We start from the raw sequence: 21,728 nt of genomic DNA on the forward strand, positions 1-21,728 counted from the left end.
TTGAGGTGATCTTGGATTCCACCTGAACCACCAAGATCTTATTCATTTGGTTATCAAGCAGAACACATTGGTATCTCATATCTTCTGGAGGTTTATTATTTCGGGTTGGAAGGATGTATCAAAGTATAGCCATGGCTGCCAATCATGGCCCCCCATCGTATGAGTCTGCTGGAAGCTTCATGCACGGTGGGGCGGCTACCTCCCCTGTCTATGTGCCTACTACCAGGGTCACCTCCATGATCCCTACTTTACCTTACCTCCAGAACAGCGGCTCATCCCAACAAGGAAGCCCAGTGTCCAGCCATAACATGTGGGCACAAGCTGGTGCGGAGTCCTCTGCCTACAATCCAGGATCTTCCCACACCCCAGTGTCTCCCAGGTTTGCATTCTCCTCCAGCCCCCCCCATCACTGCTTCTTCATCTAGGGAAGTCTCCTACAGTAGCCCCTTGGCGATCTCAGCGAATGGAAGAGAGCAATACGGTAGAAGTTTGGGTGCCACTTATTCCAGCCCTTACTCAGCATACGTGGGCCCAGATATGGGCACTGCTGCTTGGACTGCTGCACCATTTGATACCTCCATGCTTCACAATCTACAGAACAGAGGCCCTGGTACCCCAAGACACCCAAATATAGGTAAGTGCATATCTCGTGAAGCACAAGGTAATGCATTTTAACATTTGGTTTTTAGTAACTATTACTGGATGTTTTACAGATAAACAGGTAATTCATTTTCCCATATTAAAATAAACTTTTGATTGAATGAATTAGACAACCGGACAGTCAGTTGTAATACTGTAATGAAATTACTCATGGTATAAAGAGCAGACTAGCAATGTTAAATATATTAAACATTGTCAGCATTTTGAGTAAATTAGGGTATGCATTGAAGTTCCATTATACCGCAAATGAATTAAGCAAAACAATATTTCAAATATATTGCCTGAGGCTACAAAAGGAATGTACTTGGTTCTATCAGGAAACAGCTTGCATGCAAAATAAAGCTATGCTTATTTTATTATTAGTGAAATACTCTGATTTGACATATTCATATCAGTAACAGACATAATGTGAATTTTTTATATATATATATATATATATATATATATATATATATATACACCACACACACACAACATATATTAATACAGATGTCAGTTATCAGAAAGTAGATATGAACTTCTGTATTTCATTACACACACATTCCAGCCAAATAATAGATATTTCAAAAATCCACAGGCTTTTTAACTTAAAACAATTCAATTGTGATCCTGTAAAATAGTGATTTTAAAGTGTATTTTCGAATCAGAAATTGAAGTTGATCATGTTAATTATAAAATTGTAAATATATATATATATATGTATTATATAAAAAAAAATAGTATTATACATAGATAAAATCTGTTTTGTAGAAGAATCGTCTTGTTTTCAAAAGTTGTTTGTGTAATAACAATGATGTTTAAAAAAATCCATGTGGAAAAGAAACCAAAAGATAAAACATTTAATTATGTAAAGAAAAATAAATAAATACGAACCTTTGTTTAATTTTGACTATATATATATATATATATATATATATATATATATATATATATATATATATATATATATATATATATATATATATATATATATATATATTATACTATAGTGTATTATATGTTTGAGGCAAATATATTTAATAAAAATATTTACAAAGTAAAATCGTATGGATAATATTATGAAGCAACTGCAACTTTGTATCATTAGATTGTTGGATAATTGTTAAAATATAGAAATAGAAAATATTTAATTTATATAAAAATTATATCCAACAATATTACTTTAGTGCTTTCAAACAGCAAACTGCTTAAACGCTCTACAAGTTGTTTTTGCATTATAACACATGGAAAATACCACCTGATATATCAGTATCTTTTTATGTATAAAAACTTATCAGAAGTAATATAATTACCCCTCAGTACACTTTTAAAAAAAATAATGTATGGTCATGTTTATATTTGAAGGCATTGATTTTTAAGGGGTAAGAAAACTAAAATAAAACACATCATAAGTTACTTATACAATGAGGGCTGTACGCCTCTAAAAATGTTACTAAATTAAATTCAGTTTTATTGTATCACTTTGCCACGTTGTGTTGAGGGAGCTTTAACATGTATGTCAATAGCCTCAATATTGAGGAGTTGGCTACATTTTTTTAAGGAACCTTGAAGGATAGTGGTGTTTGGTGTAAGCAGACTGGGAACTGACCAATAAATATCAATTTTGGGAGCTGGACTGTTATTTTTAATGTACAAGGTTGTAAATAGACTTATACAGTTGTGTGCAGAATATATTTAGAATTAACATGGAGAATGACCATTTTAAAAGTCATAGCTCATTGGATTAACTGAACATACAGTATGTGAATAATCTAATAATTAAATATCATATTTTCAAATATATCATATTAGATAGCATTTTATAGTAGTAATAACCCTATACAAGCTAAGTAAATAAAATATACACAATAACAGTCCCTTTTAGTCAGCTCTAGGTTATAGCTAGTTGGTTGTAATACTAACTTGTGAAGAGGGCAGTGGCTATTATTCAATTAATTAAAACACATTTTTTATCTAATTAATTATTATAATAATTCATATTTATGTTATTTTGAAACTGAGAATGTGGTTGGTAGTACCTTTGACCATGATTAGTTTGGTTTATTGTTATTGAAAATTACCAGTTGTTTTGGGACTGTTTAGGAAGATATAATTTCTGTATATGATTGCTATGTGTATTTACAGATATTCTTCAACCTTTAGCAGACTTGTTAATTAAAAACAAAAGTGAGAATATAAATATAATAGTGTAGTGTACCATCTAGATTGTAAGCTCTACTGGTCAGAACTTTTAATTGTGTATCAATATTTATGGTATGCAAGTTTCCCTTGGAATGCTAGACAAAGTCTCATGTACAGTTGTATCTTTTGTTAAGAATAATAATAAGGGAGTCCTCTGCCAAGAAATCATGAAAATGTTTAAGTATTATATAGCTAAACCACAGTTATAATGTTTTTTTTGCTCTGCTAGATTCACTAAGACAAGAATGATCTTTCCAGTTTCCTAAAGAAAGAGTTAAAAGATCATGAAACCCCCAAAACCTATTTCATGGTTCAGATAGAGCATGCAATTTTAAACAAATTTCACATTTACTTCTATTTTCATTTTTTCTTTGTTCTCTTGGCATCTTTTGTTGAAAAGCAGGGACATATGCTTTAGGAGACAGCTAATTTCTGGAACACTATATGGCAGCAGTTTTGCAAGAATGTTATCCAATTTAAAATCACTAGAGGCCAGCACTATGTCCTGCGATGTAATGCTCCAGAACCCCACCTAGGGATCCCTTTAACAAAGAATACCATGCAAATTTGATAATAGAAGTAATTTGGAAACATTTTTAAATTTGTATGATTTTTTTTAACCACAAAATAAAATGTTTGGGTTTCATATTCCTTTAAATTAACTTTATATATTGCATAAAATAATATAGGGATTGAGAAAGTGACAATGAGTCTAGGGGTATTTGTCACATAAAAATTAGGTTATGTGAACATAACTAATAAAGTAAGGGATGAATTAGTACATATAGTGTATGTAGGCACCTTTATTTTATAGGAAACTGTCACTCTTTAAATGTTGTAATTACATCTTTTGTAGCCTGGCAGCTTTTTGGAGGCATAGACCAGGAATAGCATAGAGCAGCCCAGACAGTATCCCTCTGGTATCTCCTTTACTCTGCAATTTGTCAGGGAGTCATTTTTGTGCTGGATTTTGAGCTGAATATTGTAAAGCAGTTTACCAAACCATGGCTAACTGAAGCAATGCACCTGTTTTCTGCTTGAGGACACAACTGTGTTACTAGGCAGTGCATAATACATTTATATATATGGGGACAGTTATCACTAATGACTGGGAACAACATGGGGATCACACAACAATTCTGTACTTTGATGGTCGCCACTTTAGAACCTAGTAAAAGACCTTACATATATAGACAGAAATATCATTTTTATTTCAGATAAGAAACAGAAAGTCCATTAAATCTGTCCAAATTTCATTCTGAGGTGTAACCTTAAAGGACCATTAAATGCAACAGAATTTCATAATCAACAACTGTATAATAAAAAGACAATGCAATATCACTTACACTGAATTTTATATAAGCAGATTTTTTTTCCAACCAAATGTCAAAATTTACTTCAATTTGATGGCCCCTGTATCATGTGACAGCCACCAGCCAATCACATACATATACACTGTAAAGTCTTTAAACTCTTGCACATTTTCAGTAGCAACTGGTGACTCACAAAATGTGCACAATTTGATAATGGAAGAAAATTGGATATTCTCTTAAAACTGCATGCTCTATATGAATCATGAAAATTTAATTTTGACTGTACTGTCCCTTTAATTAACATCTAAGTTAGCCTAATGCATATTGCTTCCTTTACAGCATTTGTCTTTAAAGGGACAGTAAAGTCAAAATTTAACTTTTATGATTCAGATAGGACATGCAATTTTAAGCAACTTTCCAATTTACTTTTATAATCAAATTTGCTTTGTTCTCTTGCTATTCCTTGTTGAAGGCTTATCCTGAGTAGGCTCTAGGCTGATTTTTTACCCATTGAAGATCACCATTTATCTCAGTGCATTTATTAGCTTTTCACAGCTAGACACTGCTAGTTCAGGTGTTCCATTTAGGTAAACACTGTGCTCACTCCTGTTGAGTTATGCATGAGTCAGCACCCAATTAGCTGAAATGTTTGCAAGTTTGTGAAAAGTACTGAGATAAGGAGGGCAGTTTTGCAGAGGCTTATATACAAGGTAATCACAGAGGTAAAAAAGTGTATTAACATAACAGTGTTGGTATGCAAAGTGGGGAATAAGAAAAAATTGATTTTCTATATTTTTAAACAATAAAATGTTCAAGTAGACTGTCCCTTTAATAACACTTGGCAGTCTGTTCGATAAATCAACCACCACTCTGAAAGGGACAGTCAATTCCAATTGTTTTATTGTTTAAAAAGATAGATAATCCCTTTACTACCCATTCCCCAGTTTTGCACAGCCAACATTGTTATAGTAATATATTTTTAACCTCTGTGATTACCTTGTATCTAAGCTTCTTGTGACAGCCCCCTGATCACATGGCTATTTATTTCTTATCTATTGACTTGCATTTTAGCCAATTAGTGCAGTCATCCACAACCCACGGGTGTGAGCACAATGTTATCTATATGGCCCACGTGAACTAGCAGTCTCCTATTGTGAAAAGCTACTAAAAAAGCATGTGATAAGAGGCAGTTTGTAGTTGCTTAGAAACAGGCAGAAATTTAGAGATAATATAAAGTATATTAATATATCAATGTTGGTTGTGCAAAGCTGGGGAATGGGAAGTAAAGGCACTGTCTATCTTTTTAAACAACAACAATTTGGTGTTGACTGTCCCTTGAAATGAATTGTTTCTGCATATTACCATATTATACTACTGTCTAACTTGAGATCATGACACCTAGCTCTGGTTTTGCTTTCTTGTAGCTTGCTTTCATCCTTAGGGCTTGATTTATCAAGTGTCAGAGGAGAGAGACGCACATATGCTCTTCTGTCCACCGCCAGCTCACCTCTGGAGGACAGAATACTGTTGGCGAAATTCAGCATTGCACAAGAGCGCTATTTTGTGCTCTTGTTGCAACACTGCCCCCTGCCCCGCCCGCAGGCAGGAGCTGTCATCTCCCCGGGTCGGACGAGACTGAGCCTAAGAGGTGGTGAAGAGTATAGGAAAGCAGCGGTCTGATGACCACCTGCTTGATAAATACTGACTGCAGGATCTCTTGTGAGAACCTGCAGTCATAATGTGGTGAGCAGCTTGATAAAATCAAGCCCTCAGTGTGTTAAATCCCTTAATATACTTGAAGGTTTCTATCGTATCACTTGTTTGCCCTTCTCCTCTAAGCTGTACATTATTATGGTCATGAGGTTTTCTCTTGTAAATTTTATTTTTGAGACCATGTACTATTTTAGCCTCCCCCTTCTTGAGGTCTTCAGAAATCTAAACAATATTCTAATATGAAGCTTTAAAGGGACAGTATACACTCATTTTCATATAACTGCATGTAATAGACAACTACTATAAGAATAAGATGCACAGATACCTGATATAAAAATTCCAGTATAAAATGGTTTTAAAAATGTACTTAGAAGCTCTCGGTTTAGCTCTGTTGAAAAGGTAGCTGGAAAGCCCACGGCAAGTGGCAAATAAGACACTCCCCCTCCCCCCTTCTTTTGCATATGAAAAGACCCTTTACACAAACAGGAGGCAAGCTAGGAGAAGGTAGCTGACGGTATTCTCAGAAAACTTTGGGGCTTGGTTAGGAGTCTGAAAATCAGAGCAATGTTATTTAAAAATAAGCAAAACTATACATTTAAAAAAAAAACCTTAATGGGCTATATAAATAGATCATCTACAAAACATTTACGCAAAGAAAAAAATGAGTGTATAATGGCCCTTTAATCTGTATAAACTCTAAAGAGACATAAGAACCATAGTTTTCTGCTGCTAATAACTCTTCCTATAAAGCAAACAGTATATCTTTTTGGGGTAAAACTGGATTATATCTAAATTACACCTCCCCAACAACATTAGAGGCCTAAATAAACGCTCTCCTGCCGACAGGTTTTGAACACCAGCCCCTTAGAGATTAGGATTTCTGACTTTTATTTTTTATTTTTTTCTACCAACCAAATTGAGTCCTTGTGGATTTATGTGCTTTTAAAAAATAACTCAAACTGTAAAAAAGGTCATTGTTTATTATGGTGTATAAATTGTACTGTAAAAGCTGCCTACCACAGAACTACCATGGATAATGTGTGTACAAATGATGATTTCTTCATATTTACTAGTATATGTGGTTTACAAAACTTGTAAAATATTTCTTTGTACTGAAATATAGAACATGAAATACTAGTAATAGGCTGTGCAGCCACAGCTGCAATATATGTGCATTAAATGTTATTTTAGCATTTTATAACCCAGATTAGCAATTTGTACTCACGCCTTGTGTTTCCGAGCCTTTGATTCCCCTGCATGGTGCATATACTCCAAGCAATTTTTGTCTGTCAGTCTGTCTTGTCTATCATAAAGTAAGTAGCATTTATGTTTCATAGGGAGACATTTAAAGGGAGACATATTTTTGAGTTATCAAGGCTAAAACAAAAGTGTATTAAGTGACTTGTAGATGAGGATATTCTAGTATACATATTTAGAATGTAGTAATTTGGATAAAAGTAAAATGTTTCTTATCACAATTAATAATGGGATAAAAATATACATAGATAGGCTTTCCTCAACTCTTTTCCAGTAGTCAAAAATATATCTCTGTATCAAATAATTAGATTTTTTGTTTTTAAATATTCCTTTATAAGCAATATATTGAATTGTTTGGTAGCTATGCATATTAAAGTATATACAGTATACTGATTTTGTTACTATTTTATGGAATTCATTTTCTTGTTGATATATTTTTGAAATACATCTTGTATTTTATTATTTAGATACCTTTTTATTAATTGGACTAACATTAAAGAGTAGAAAAGCTTTCTAGAGATTCCTTGATATTAAAACAATATTGATTTTACTCTGTTGGTATAAAGATTTTCTTCTTTGTACAGCTATATACTATGTAAAGATTAGATCAGCTATTTTAGTTGAGTAGCACATATATAGGTGGTCTATTCTGTAAAGGCTAAATTTCCAGGCTGACAACAGTTATAGCTGATGTTCACAGACTTAAGTAAAATTATTTAAAAAAATATAACTTGTTTTATAATTGAGCCAAATTGACCAACTTCTTAAGGGAACCTTTTAAAATTGAATTGTTTATTTATTTACACAGTGCATAAAAATAAATACAATCTGAAATTTGAATTAATATAAAATTCCTCTAATGCCAAGGGGTACATTTTAAGACTGATCTACTAATTTGCCTATGGTTATTAAAACTGAAATGCTGTTATTCCTTTAAAGCTGAAGTTGGACATTTCTAATGTGTGCTAGACAGCTGACAGCTTGCTATAGTTAGTAGGACCCTCTTATACCAATACTTAGGTATTTTATCTTCAGAAATGGGTATTGTATACATGAAGATAGATATAATTAGATTATTTCATTTTAAGAATGTACCTAACTTGTAATCCCAAACTTTAGGTGTCATGTTGGCAGGATATGACAAGTCGGTTATTTATAGGCATCAGATTTCTAATAGCAAGCCAGTTATATCTTCTTATAAGCAATATGAATCAACTATGTCTATGCATAGATTATATTCCAGTTGAAAAGCTTCAAAGTTTTTTTTTTATTTAAATTTAAAAAAATACTCATAGCTATATACCTGTTTATATATAAACACTTCTATATGTTGTTTTGCTTAGTTTTTATGTTTAAGTAGTTTATAATCTAACAATGGCTTGTGACATAATTATTTTACTTTGATACAACAGAAGTATTTTGTTTGCTAGAGCATATGGAAATTTGATGTTGTGTTTTGCAGGGCTTGATAAACATTCAAGATACACTCAATCACATTTTAAATTGGATGTTTTTTTTAAACTGGGTTTTCCATCTAAAAATGTGTCTTTCTAACAAACCTGAATTAGATGTTTACCCCACACCTTCCCCTGGGGAGATGGCTTGATGGTCTCAAAATTGATAGTAAACTTTACAGTGATTTTTTATTTTTTTATTTTGTCAGTAGAATTTCACTAACGTTTCTAATAAGGCTACTATGAATTAAAGAAGAAATCATATAAAAATATAAATATTATAGTCTCTTATGTCTTCTTAAAACCAGGCTTTTATTTCATAGCATGGATACTGTATCAAATTTATACACTTGTAAAAAAAAAACACATTTGTCATTAAATAATGAATGTTTTTTTTTTTAAAAAAAATAGCCAACAATATATTAAAAATTAAGTACAGTATTCAGTTTTTATTTTATTTTTCTAATTAAAATCTTTCATTTTTTTTTATTTATTTTTTTATAACTGATACTTAAAATCTCAGATAGAACATGTATCCTGTATCTGCACTTATGAAGATAGATATATGTATTTCATATTGTGTGTGCATGTTTTATTTTAATGTAACAAAAATTATGTATATCAACTTGGTTAACATCATCCCAAAGCATAATTATTGCAATTATTTTTATTATTTGTTTTTATTAATGAAATATTAGCCAGAAACAAGGGTGGACAGTATTCCAATTGTCCTGTTCCAGATGTATTGCCTTGTGTCCTCAACCTGTGGTACAGGTAATTCATTACAATATGATGTGATGACGTTAGCTGCAGAAATGATTCTTTACCTCATTATATTTATTTTTCTAATTGAAATGACATAGTATTAAAACTATATGTGTGTTGTGTTTGTGTTTACTGTGTAAGTTGCTTTCTTTATTCAGGGGCATACACAATTGCCTTTTTTTAACTTTTTTTTAAACAGTATGAGTTGCTGTTGAAGGTACTTACTTTGGTGACCATGCAATGAAATGCTTGTGCAAAGGTTTTAAAAAGTTAGTTAAAGTACAACTTTGGAGCCGCAGAGCACTGCAGGCCCCAAGCAGATACAGCCGAAGAGCTTGACCCAGCTGTGAAACTGCTGATTGGCTTAGCATCTGTATCCACTCAGCATGTTAAAATCCCAAAACAGCTCAGCACAGGTGTGGAAATCTCAGCAGTTAAAGGGTTAAACATGTAAATATGCTTGTGTTTCTGTGTGTTTATGTGTCTGTGTTTTTCTGTATGTTTGTGTTTGTATTTGTATGTGTGTGCGTTTTTCTGCATGTATGTATATTCTTATGTGTGTGTGTTTATGTGTATGTGTGTGTGTTTATGTGTGTGCGTGTGTGTATGTGTTTATATGTGTGTGTGTGTATGTGTTTAAGTGTGTATGCATGTGTGTGTTTATATTTGTGTGAGTTTTTGTGGGTGTTTGTATGTGTATGTGCATGTATGTATTTGCTAATGTGTGTGTGAGCATGTATGTGTGTGTGTGTTTATATATGTGTGTATGTGCATGTGTGTATGTGTTTATGTGTATGTGCGTATGTATCTGTTTATGTGTGTGTGTATGCATGTGTGTGTTTATATTTGTGAGTTTTTGTGGATGTTTGTATGTGTATATGCATGTATGTATATGCTTATGTGTGTGTGTGCATGTAAGTGTGTGTGTTTATATATGTGTGTGTTTGTGTATGTGCTTGTGTTTATGTATATGTGCTTGTGCGTTTGTGTTTATGTGTATGTGCATGTGTGTATGTGTGTATGCATGTGTGTGTTTATATTTGTGTGAGTTTTTGTGGGTGTTTGTATGTGTGTTTGTTGGATACAATTGAGTGGCCTCAGCAAACATCGCTTTCTAGTCCCCTTCAATATTAAAGTGGAGTTTAATTTGAATTATGTATGTTAATAGATACAAATTTGAGATGTTATCTGTTATTATGCTATATAATAATGTACAGGATGAGTCTACATGGTAATTCCAATTGATTCTAAACAGCATGTCACAAAATATAGCTTTAAAAAATAATCCTGCTGGCGGCTCAAAGTGGACTGGTTTTTCGAATATTACAAAAATAGCTTTGTCTTCTATGTTTGAAATGTTTACCCTTTCCAGCATTAGAAGATGAGAGTACATTAAAAAAAAAAAATATTCCAAATCTGGAACCTCTCAAGAGATAATAATACAGACTAGATATATTTTTATAGAGAAAAGCCCACTTTAAATGGACATTAAACTCAAATTGCAGTTCCTCATAAAATATTTAATTATGTGAAGTAAAAACCCTTTCCAGTGTAATGTCATGAAAAGGAACATTTATCTAAAAAATGAAACTTTCCAATTTACTTCTAGTATCTAATTTGCCTTAGTATCTTGGTATCCTTTGTTAAAACGCATACCTAGGTAGGGTCAGGAGAAGCAGTGTACAGTACTACTGGGAGCTAGATGATTGGTGGCTGTATATACTGTATATGCCTCTTGTAATTGGCTCACCTGATCTATTTAGCTAGTTCCCACACATCTCTGCTCCCTCAAAAAATAATACAAAGATAATGAAGCTAATTTGATAATAGAAGTAAATTGGAAAGTTATTTAAAATTGTATGTTCTATCTGAATAATGCACAAAATACACTGCTAAGAAAATAACAGTTCTAAGTTGTGTTGTTGTTTTTTTTAACATTTATTTAGCATGCAGATATTTTTAAATATAGTGTTTAATTCCTGATGTGCTGTGAATTGATAGATAAATATGTCTGTCTCTCTCTCTCTCTCTCTGTATGTGTGTGTATATATATATATATATATATATATATAATATAATACACAATCTATTATTTGTTACCCTCCGTGATTACCTTTTATCTAAGGCCCTTATTTTCAGTTCTTTTGACAAGTTTGCATTATAGCCAATCAGTGCTGACTCATACATAACTCCAAGGGAGTGAGCACAGTTTTTTTTTATCTATATGGCACACACGAACTAGCGCTGTCTATCTGTGAAAACGGTCAAAATGCATCGAGATAAGAGGCAGTTCAACAGCTTAGAATTCAGTATGAGCCTACCTAAGTTTAGTTTTCAACAAAGAATACCAAGAGAATAAAGCAAAACTGATGATAAAAGTAAATGGGAAAATTGTCTAAAATTGATTGCTCTATCTGAATCATTACATTTTATTTTTGACTAGACTGTTTCTTTAATTTCTGCTACCACTCACTTGTTTTTAACATAGTCATAGAATAGATGCAAATATAGTTTCACCACTTTTGCCAGTGAGCAAATTGGAATAAATCAAACTCTCAAATAATATAGATCTGTCAGCCACACATATTACATTTAAGCCAAGCTCAGTACACTCCACTTATAAGGTATGTTCCTGTTCCACGACACTGGGAAGTCCTTAATTGGTAAATGCAGACAGGTTGAACTAATTGTAGACTTCAGACACTATTATTACTTTATGTTGTTAACAAAGGCTTAATGGGGTGTGAAAGTGTCTTGCAGCCATTTTATTGTTCTACAGAAGCGAGACAATCTGATCATGTAACAAAGCAGTAGAGGTCTATTTCAGTGTCTGGCTTCTACTCTAGGCAACGAAATCACTCCCAAACTACATGGTCATTTCAAGTAATTTGGCTAATTGTTGATTGCTGTCTATTGTTGCTGACCTCAGACAATGTCAGTTAAATCTAATTATGCTAATTGGCCTTAATCTACACAATATAAACACCTTTTCAGTGGGCGCCCCTAGAAAATACACATCTAGATTGTCATACGCAGTTAAAAATAATAATGCCCCCCCCCCCAAAAAAAAAAAACAGAAACATCTAAAGAGCAGTTAATTGAAGCTTATTATTTTTACCACACTACAACTTTCTTTGGAAACTAAAGTATTTTTGTTGAATTTTTTTTTACAGATAACTTAATATTCATAAATAACATTATATTCATACAGATTTTGACTGTATAACATGTAGCTACTAGGTAAAACCTTCTGCTTTTACTGGTAACTAGGCATGTGCTTTCGCAAGACTCAGAAGGAAACGAATGTAGAAGATGGTGGCCGCAGGCGGCATTGGGCTCTTTTCGGAGCCGGAAAGTGCAACACACTAAGATCTGTGCAAATATGTGTTGCACTTTCACAAGTAGAAAGCCAGCTTTGAAAAGAGCCAAATCCCGCTCGCGGACGCCATCTTAACCATTTGTTCCCTTTCAAGTTTGCCAAATGCACATGTCTACTGGTAATCACAAGAGTTTAAAAACACTGCTCTGTATGTGCTACTGATGATCAAGGGAGTCAAGTCACTGCTGTGTGTGTGTTACTGGCATCCAAAGTAATAAAATCAGCAGTTGTGAAAATATATATAGTGGGGTCAAGGGTACGACCCCCTCAAGTATAGCTTGAGGAGGGGCTAATGTGAGACCCAAACTACCACAGGTGCCCTGCCATTTACTGGCTGCCCAGTATTTTTGTAGTGGCTAACCCAAATTATTAAACTGATTTTGTTTTCTTGTTATCCTTTGTTAAAGAGTGTACCAAGGTACACTCATAATTTTATATATTATTTTTAAAAAATGCTGCCCTATAGTACTCACAAAATGATAAGATTGTTAAAAACATTGTTACAAACACTATTACTATATAGTGCTCAACAATTTATAGCTAAACTCACTGCTTTTCAACAAAAGATACCAAGAATGAAGAACATTTTATAATAGAAGTAAATTAGAAAGTTGTTTCAAATGTTGTGCTCCATCTGAATCATGAAATAAAAAATATGGGTTTTATGTCCCTATAAAGGGATAGTCACACTAAAATTAAACTTTCATGATTCAGATAGAACATGCAATTTTAAACAACTTTCCAATTCACTTCCATGATCTAAATGTGCACATTCTTTTTATATGCACACTTTCTGAGGCACCAGCACCTACTGAGCATGTGCAAAATTCACAGAGTATACGTATATGCATTTTGTGATTGGCTGATGGCTGTCACATGATGCAACTAACTGACATTTGTCCAAAATAAATCTGTCTCTTTATTATGTATTTATTTATTATGATATTCTACTCTGTTTAGTGGTCCTTTAAGGATACCAAGAGGAAAAAGCAAATTCAATAAAAGATGTAAAATGTTAAGTTGTTTAAATTCCATCTCAATCAGGAAACTTTAATTTTGAGTTTCGTATTGAATCTTACGAAGAGCATTGAACTCTTAAAATATTTTATTCCACATAAAAGTATAACTGGAGCACTCAGTTACTTTGCACCGTTGCAATAACAAAGCTACCGCTAGCGAGATGGCGTGGAAGATATTCATCTGAAAAGTTGTTTTAGTTTACAATCCACCTGTTTCCCACAAAATGCACATGACAAACAGCTGAGAGATAGTGTAGCTGCTCAGTTCAAACCTATAGATCCAAGGACTACCCTGTGTGTTTAGTGCACTGGTTATCAATGGCTGACCATAAAATCATCATCATAAAAGGGAATTAGCTTTCTGTGGCTTTCAGCCTACGTTGTAATATGATTAAGACTTTTCCTGAATTCATGATATCAGCATGACAAAATACATTAAGCATATGAATGATGTCAGTAGTAGGACTACGCTTAAAGGGACAGTCTACTTACATTTTTATAATTGTTTAAAAAGATAGATAACGCTTTTGCTACCCATTCCTCAGCTTTGCACAACCAGCAGTGTTATAGTGATATACTTTATAACCTCTAAACATCTAGCATCTAAGGCTGCCTCTTATCTCAGTGCATTTTATTAGCTTTTCTCAGGTAGAGAGTGCTAGTGCCTGTGAGCCATATATATAACATTGTACTCACTCCCGTGAAGTTATGCGGGAACCAGAACTTATTGGCTAAAATGCAAATTTGTAAAAAAAAAAAAAAAAAATCACTGAGTGATTGCTCCAGATAAAGTTACGTTGAGTGATTGGAGCATACACATGTATCGTTAATCCTGATAGGCTCAGGAATTGTACCCTCATCTGGAGCAGACCAAATGTAATCCAGTAGTACAACTCCTATCTATGTATATATTTAACCATTTTGCTGGAAATAAACACATAGTAAAAATAAAAGGATCTGGTTAAAAAAATGGTTAAAAAAAGCATTTTATTTTTACTCTACAGTTTTAATTTAAAGGGACATTAAATCCAAAGTTTTCTTTCATGATTCATATAGAGCATACACTTTTAAACAACTTACCAATTTACTTCTATTATCAGATTTGCTAACTTTTATTGGTATCCTTTGTTGAAAGAGCAGCAATGCACTACTGGGACCTAGCTGAACACTTCCTGTGAGCCAATGAAAAGAGGCATATATGTGCAGCTACCAATCAGCAGCTAGCTACAGTAGTACATTACTGCTCCTGAGCCTAATTAGGTATGCTTTTCAACAAAGGATACCAAGAGAAAAAAGCAAATATGAGAAAAGAATTGAATTGGAAAGTGTTTGAATTGGACTGTGTTTCTTTAATGCAAAATCACTCGTTAGGCCCCATCTTCAACACAGTGTTTGATTCTATAGACTGATTCTTTAGCAATTGTTCAATAGAGGTCTACTAATATGGTTACAAAGTTTCATAAAAGACCACATGACCTATATACGCTATCAGAGGAGAGAAGGGAGACAATGAGATAGAAACCTAGAAGTATATTAAAGAAACATTATAGTCAAATTAAACCTTTATGATTCAGATAAAGCACACACTTATACACAACCTTCCAATTCACAAAATGTGCACAATCATTTTATATGCACACTTTCTGTGGTGCCAGCTCCTATTGGCCATGTGAAAGAATTCACAGAATATTCGTATATGTACTTTGTGATTGGCCATTTATTTTGGGACAGCTCCTGTCTCTGGTCTGTGTCTGAGATTAACGTGGAGAGAAGCCTTTGATTGGTCACTAATTCAGGTATCCCATAAGGCCATTCTGCATTGGTTAATGAAGAATCTAGGCAGCAAAAATGGGGCCACCTGAGGTATATTATAAACAATAGATTAGAACTGAACATGCTAGCCTGTATTTATTCTCTTTTGTTGTTTAGCTGATAAGTATTCAGCTTCCTATAATACTGGCTTTTGTTCTTTTTGTTCACAGGAGGTGAGCACCACTACATTACCAGGTTTTTGGAAGCTTACCAAAAGTATTTGCCTGAACCAATAATAACAATATAATACTACATAAAGCATTTAGAGAAGCATGCAAGTGGGAGGACATTATTAAAGGGATATGAAAGCCCAATTTTTTATTTCATGATTCAGATAGAGCATGTAATTTTAAGCAACTTTCTAATTTACTTCTATTATCAAATTTTTCTTTATTCTCTTTGTATCTTTATTTGAAAAAGCAGGAATGTAAACTTAGGAGCTGGCCTATTTTTGGTTCAGCACCTTGGTAGCACTTGTGGATCAGCAGCGCTTGCTGATTTGAATAAAGCCCCATTTTTTTTTGTAGGGGAAGCAGCTCATGGTTTATGGGTAATTTGAGTTTCAGACCCTTTTCTTACTGAATTTCATATGGGGTAATTATGCATAGTCTGGAAGCTGATAGCTCATTGTCCCAGAGAACTTTGTTTAATAGAAACCACTTAGATAAACCTGATAAATCACATGTATATGCAGTAAATTATTGTGTCTAAGTTGATAGGGGAACTCTTGTTAACAAATTAATAATTTAAACTATTTATAATACTTATTATGTAAACCAACAATGACCTGATATTGCTGATAACAGAACTATGCCCAATATCACATTATCTGGTCTAGTTCTCCTTTTATGTTTTTGCTTCATTAACTTATTGTATAATAATTCCCTGTATCAAAATGACTCATAGGTGTTTGGTTATTTGTGAATCTTTACTCCTCTGGTTTATATTTAAACCTTAATTGATATAATTCTCTTACAGCTAGATTACGAGTTTGGCGTTATGAGTGAAAAAGTTTCCCTGGTAGGCCAAAAAGTAAGCGGTACACCCTATAACCACAAGTTCCGTACCGCCATCTAAAGTCAGTAGTTATGAGTTTTACGTTACAAAGCTGTAACATAAATTAAACTGCTACAAAGTACACTAAATACCCATAAACTACTTATTAACCCCTAAACCGAGGCCCTCCCGCATCGCAAACACTAAAATAAAATTATTAACCCTAATCTGCTGCTCCGGACATCGCCTACACTATTAAAATGTATTAACCCCTCTTCCGCCGCTCCCCGACATCATCACCACTATAATAAACCTATTAACCCCTAAACCCCCATCCTCCCGCATTGCAAACACTACTTAAATATTATTAACCCCTAATCTGACGTCCGCCCACACTGCCGCTATAATAAACCTATTAACCACTAAAACGCAAACCCCCACAACGAAATATACTAAATTAAACTATTAACCCCTAAACCTCTACATAAATATATTAACCCCTAAACCTAACCCTTACGTAACTCTAAGCATAAGTCTAACCCTAACACCCCCTAACTTAAATATAATTAAAATAAATCTAAATAAACCTTACAATTATTACCTAAATAATTCCTATTTAAAACTAAATACTTATCTGTAAAAAAAAACTAAGCCAATATTTAGTCAATATCGGATTGTCCCCACTTCACCTCTTACCGGACCTCCGTATGATCTACAGCCTTGCTTTTTTGATACAGACCGATGGTATCCGCGCCAAATTCTTGTTACTCTGAAGACTCCAGCGTGTGAACAGACGCTGGAGTCTTCATAGTAACAAGAACTTGGCGCCGATACCATCGGTCTGTATATCAAACAAGCAAGGCTGTAGATCATACGGAGGTCCGGTAAGAGGTGAAGTGGGGATAATCCGAGATTGACCATACATATACAATATATATATATCAGTTGGAGATACTAATACCAGACAATTTATTCTGCTACAGGAACTTTTGTTTTACATTGCAATTTGTCCCTTTTCACTCCTATAGAGGGAATGCTGAAACGCTAACAGCCTGAATTTTTTACGTATATCGTTTGTTGCAGCCTCTCTTATCTGTGTTTTATATTGCTTTTAAGTTTGTATTTTAGATTGTGGCCACAATCCTTTTGTATTTTGTACTACTTTATTTTATTCATTCTGTTTTAGAGACGGTACATCCTGTATATCTGTACTTAATATTTTGCGCTATCACACACATTAATTATATAGTGTGTTCTTAGTTGTTGAATAAAGTAATTACTTATATATTTATTCGTTACTCATTTACCTAGCTGTTAATAACTATTTACTAACTATTCTACCTAGTTAAAATAAATAAAAACTTACCTGTGAAACAAAAATAAAAGCTAAGCTACCTACAATATAACTATTGGTTATATTTTAGCTAGCTTAGGTTTTTTTTACAGGTAAGTATGTATTTAGTTTTAAATAGGTATTATTTAGTTAATAATTGTAAGGTTTATTTAGATTTATTTTAATTATATTTAAGTTACGGGGTCAGGGTGTTAGGGTTAGGGTTATACTTATGCTTAGGGTTACGTTAGGGTTAGGGTTAGGTTTAGGGGTTAATATATTTATGTAGTGTTAGTGATGTGGGAGGCCAGAGGTTTAGGGGTTAATAACTTTAGTATAGTGGCGGCGGCATTGGGGACAGCAGATTAGGGGTTAATAAGTGTAGGTAGGTGGCGGCAATGTTAGGGGCAGCAGATTAGTGGTTAATAACTGTAATGTAATGTAGGTGTTGGCGATGTTAGGGGCAGCAGATTAGGGGTTAATAGCTGTAATGTAGGTGGCGGCAATGTTAGAGGCGGCAGATTAGGGGTTAATAACTGTAATGTAGGTGGTGGCGATGTTAGGGGCGGCAGATTAGGGGTTAATAACTAATGTAATGTAGGTGTTGGCGATGTTAGGGGCGGCAGATTAGGGGTTAATAACTGTAATGTAGGTGGCGGCGATGTTAGGGGCGGTAGATTAGGGGTTAATAACTGTAATGTGATGTAGGTGGTGGTGATGTTAGGGGCGGCAGATTAGGGGTTAATAACTGTAATGTAGGTGGCGGCGATGTTAGGGGTGGCAGATTAGGGGTTAATAACTGTAATGTAATGTAGGTGTTGGCGATGTTAGGGGCGGCAGATTAGGGGTTAATAACTGTAATGTAGGTGGCGGCAATGTTAGGGGCGGCAGATTAGGGGTTAATAACTGTAATGTAATGTAGGTGTTGGCGATGTTAGGGGCGGCAGATAATGGTTTAATAACTGTAATGTAGGAGGCGGCGATGTTAGGGACGGCAGATTAGGGGTTAATAACTGTAATGTAATGTAGGTGTTGGCGATGTTAGGGGCGGCAGATTGGGGGTTAATAACTGTAATGTAGGTGGCGGCGATGTTAGGGGCGGCAGATTAGGAGTTAATAACTGTAATGTAGGTGGCGGCGATGTTAGGGGCGGTAGATTAGGGGTTAATAACTGTAATGTAATGTAGGTGGTGGTGATGTTAGGGGCGGCAGATTAGGGGTTAATAACTGTAATGTAGGTGGCGGCGATGTTAGGGGTGGCAGATTAGGGGTTAATAACTGTAATGTAATGTAGGTGTTGGCGATGTTAGGGGCGGCAGATAAGGGTTTAATAACTGTAATGTAGGTGGCGGCGATGTTAGGGGCGGCAGATTAGGGGTTAATAACTGTAATGTAATGTAGGTGGTGGCGATGTTAGGGGCAGCAGATTAGGGGTTAATAACTGTAATGTAATGTAGGTGTTGGCGATGTTAGGGGCGGCAGATTAGGGGTTAATAACTGTAATGTAGGAGGCGGCAATGTTAGGGACGGCAGATTAGGGGTTAATAACTGTAATGTAATGTAGGTGTTGGCGATGTTAGGGGCGGCAGATTAGGGGTTAATAACTGTAATGTAATGTAGGTGGTGGCGATGTTAGGGGCAGCAGATTAGGGGTTAATAACTGTAATGTAATGTAGGTGTTGGCGATGTTAGGGGCGGCAGATTAGGGGTTAATAACTGTAATGTAGGAGGCGGCAATGTTAGGGACGGCAGATTAGGGGTTAATAACTGTAATGTAATGTAGGTGTTGGCGATGTTAGGGGCGGCAGATTGGGGGTTAATAACTGTAATGTAGGTGGCGGCGATGTTAGGGGCGGCAGATTAGGAGTTAATAACTGTAATGTAGGTGGCGGCAATGTTAGGGGCAGCAGATTAGGGGTGTTTAGACTTGGGTTATGTTAGGGTGTTAGGTTTAAACATAACTTTTTCTTTCCCTATAGACATCAATGGGGCTGTGTTATGGAGCTTTTGTTTTCGTGATCGCAGGTGTTAGGCTTCTTTTTTGCCGGCTCTCCCCATTGATGTCTATGGGGAAATTGTGCACGAGCACGTCAAAGCAGCGCTTGTATTTCAGTGCGGTATGGAGCTCAACGCCACCATATTGACCGCACAAGCCTGCTTTTTGTAAACCTGTAATAGCAGCGCTATAGGGAGGTGAAATAACGCCGCTTTTGTGGCGGTTGTTGATTTCCCTATAGCGCTCAAAACTCATAATCTAGCTGTTAGTTATTGGATCCATCAGAAAAAAGAGGGCAGTTCAATTAAAAACAATATAAAAATGTATTTCCTATAATCTTTGTTGAAGAGATACCTAGGTAGGTGTCTGGAGCACTATATGGCAGGAAATAGCCATCTAGGGGTCCGTTTATCAAGCTGCGGCGGACAGGGCACACGTATGCACCCCTGTGCGCCACAGCTCGCCTCTAGCGGGCTGAATCACAGCAGGAGCTGTAAATCTCCCTGGTCGGACGAGACCGGGGGGATTGAAATTCTCCACCTAAAAGGTGGCAAAAGATTAAGGAAGCAGCTTTCTGATGATCGCTGCAGCCATAGTGGGGCGAAGGGGTTGATAAATCGACCCCCTAGTGCTCTTGCAATTGGATAACATTCCTGCAAAACTGCTGCCATATAGTGATCCAAAAATGGACAGGTTCCTAAGCTTACGTCCTTGGTTTTCAACAACAGATACCAAGAGAACCAACAAAAATTTATAAAAGAAGTAAATTAGAAAGTTGTTTAAAATTGCATGCTGTATCCGAAACATTAAAGACAAATTTTGGGCTTCATATTCTTTTAATAATGGAAGTATATTGGAAAGTCTATTAAAAGTTTAATTTTGACTTTAGGTTCCCTTAAAGGGACATTAAACACTAGCTTTTTTTTTGCATAAATGTTTTGTAGATTTATATAGCCTATACAGCTTCTTTTTTTTAATATATAGTTTTGCTTATTTTTAAATAACATTGCTCTGATTTTTAGACTCCTAACCAAGCCCCAAAGTTTTAGGAGAGTACTGACGTATACCTACTCCAGCTTGCTCCTGTTGTGTGAAGAGTCTTTTCATATGCAGAGAAAGGGGGAGGGGGGTGTCTGCTTTTTTTGGTATAGAACCACTTGCAGTGGGTGTTCCCGTAACCTTTTCAACAGAGCTAAACTGGGAGCTTCTAAGTACATTTTTGAATGGTATTAAACTAGATTTTTAGATCAGTATCTGTACATATTATTCGCTATAGTAGTGTTTATTACATGCAGTTAAATGAAAACTGGTGTATACTGTCCCTTAAAAGCTATACAGGTAGACCGCAATATTCTTTTGCCATAGGTGCTATATGAAATTAAGCTAAATGCTTTCTGAAATCTATTCAATTTACTGATCATCATCTAGCTGTTTTGTTTTTAAATAGATGTGTATTATCCTGAAGGTGACGTTATTGAAATTGATAAAAGGAGCAACTATTTTGTCAAAAAAATAAATAAATATTAATTAATTAATTTAACAATTTATTAATTTGACTTTAGATATGTTCTGTAGTGTTTTCATAAACAATTGGGACATTTGGACCTGTAATCTCAGAATAATAGTAAGGTATTCTGCCAGGTTTGTATGAAAGGTAAATCATTTATGAAGTTCTGAAAATCTAAGTGACACATGGTCTTATTGTAAAAACATTCTTGGTATAACATTGAATATAATAAAAATGGCTTATGCCCAGGCGCATTGGAGGTTATCTAAATTCCTTGTCCAATCAATAAGAAAAAGCTGCATTTGCTCCATGTCTTTATTAGTCTGATCTTCAGTCAAACCCT

At 34.7% G+C, this 21,728-nt stretch overlaps 1 protein-coding gene across 1 annotated transcript in view; it reads left to right on the top strand.

Annotated features, from left to right (window-relative positions):
- Nucleotides 1-21,728, top strand: part of GATA4 (GATA binding protein 4) — a 59,446-nt gene that overhangs the window by 2,893 nt on the left and 34,825 nt on the right. Inside the window, 2 exon segments of the mRNA XM_053708919.1 lie at nucleotides 1-398; nucleotides 400-634. The exon segment at nucleotides 1-398 is cut by the window's left edge and continues 117 nt beyond it. Coding sequence (XP_053564894.1) covers nucleotides 114-398; nucleotides 400-634 — 520 coding nt within the window. The 5' untranslated portion in view covers nucleotides 1-113.

This window comes from Bombina bombina, chromosome 4 (genome assembly GCF_027579735.1).
Source record: "Bombina bombina isolate aBomBom1 chromosome 4, aBomBom1.pri, whole genome shotgun sequence".
Classification (NCBI taxonomy): domain Eukaryota; kingdom Metazoa; phylum Chordata; class Amphibia; order Anura; family Bombinatoridae; genus Bombina; species Bombina bombina.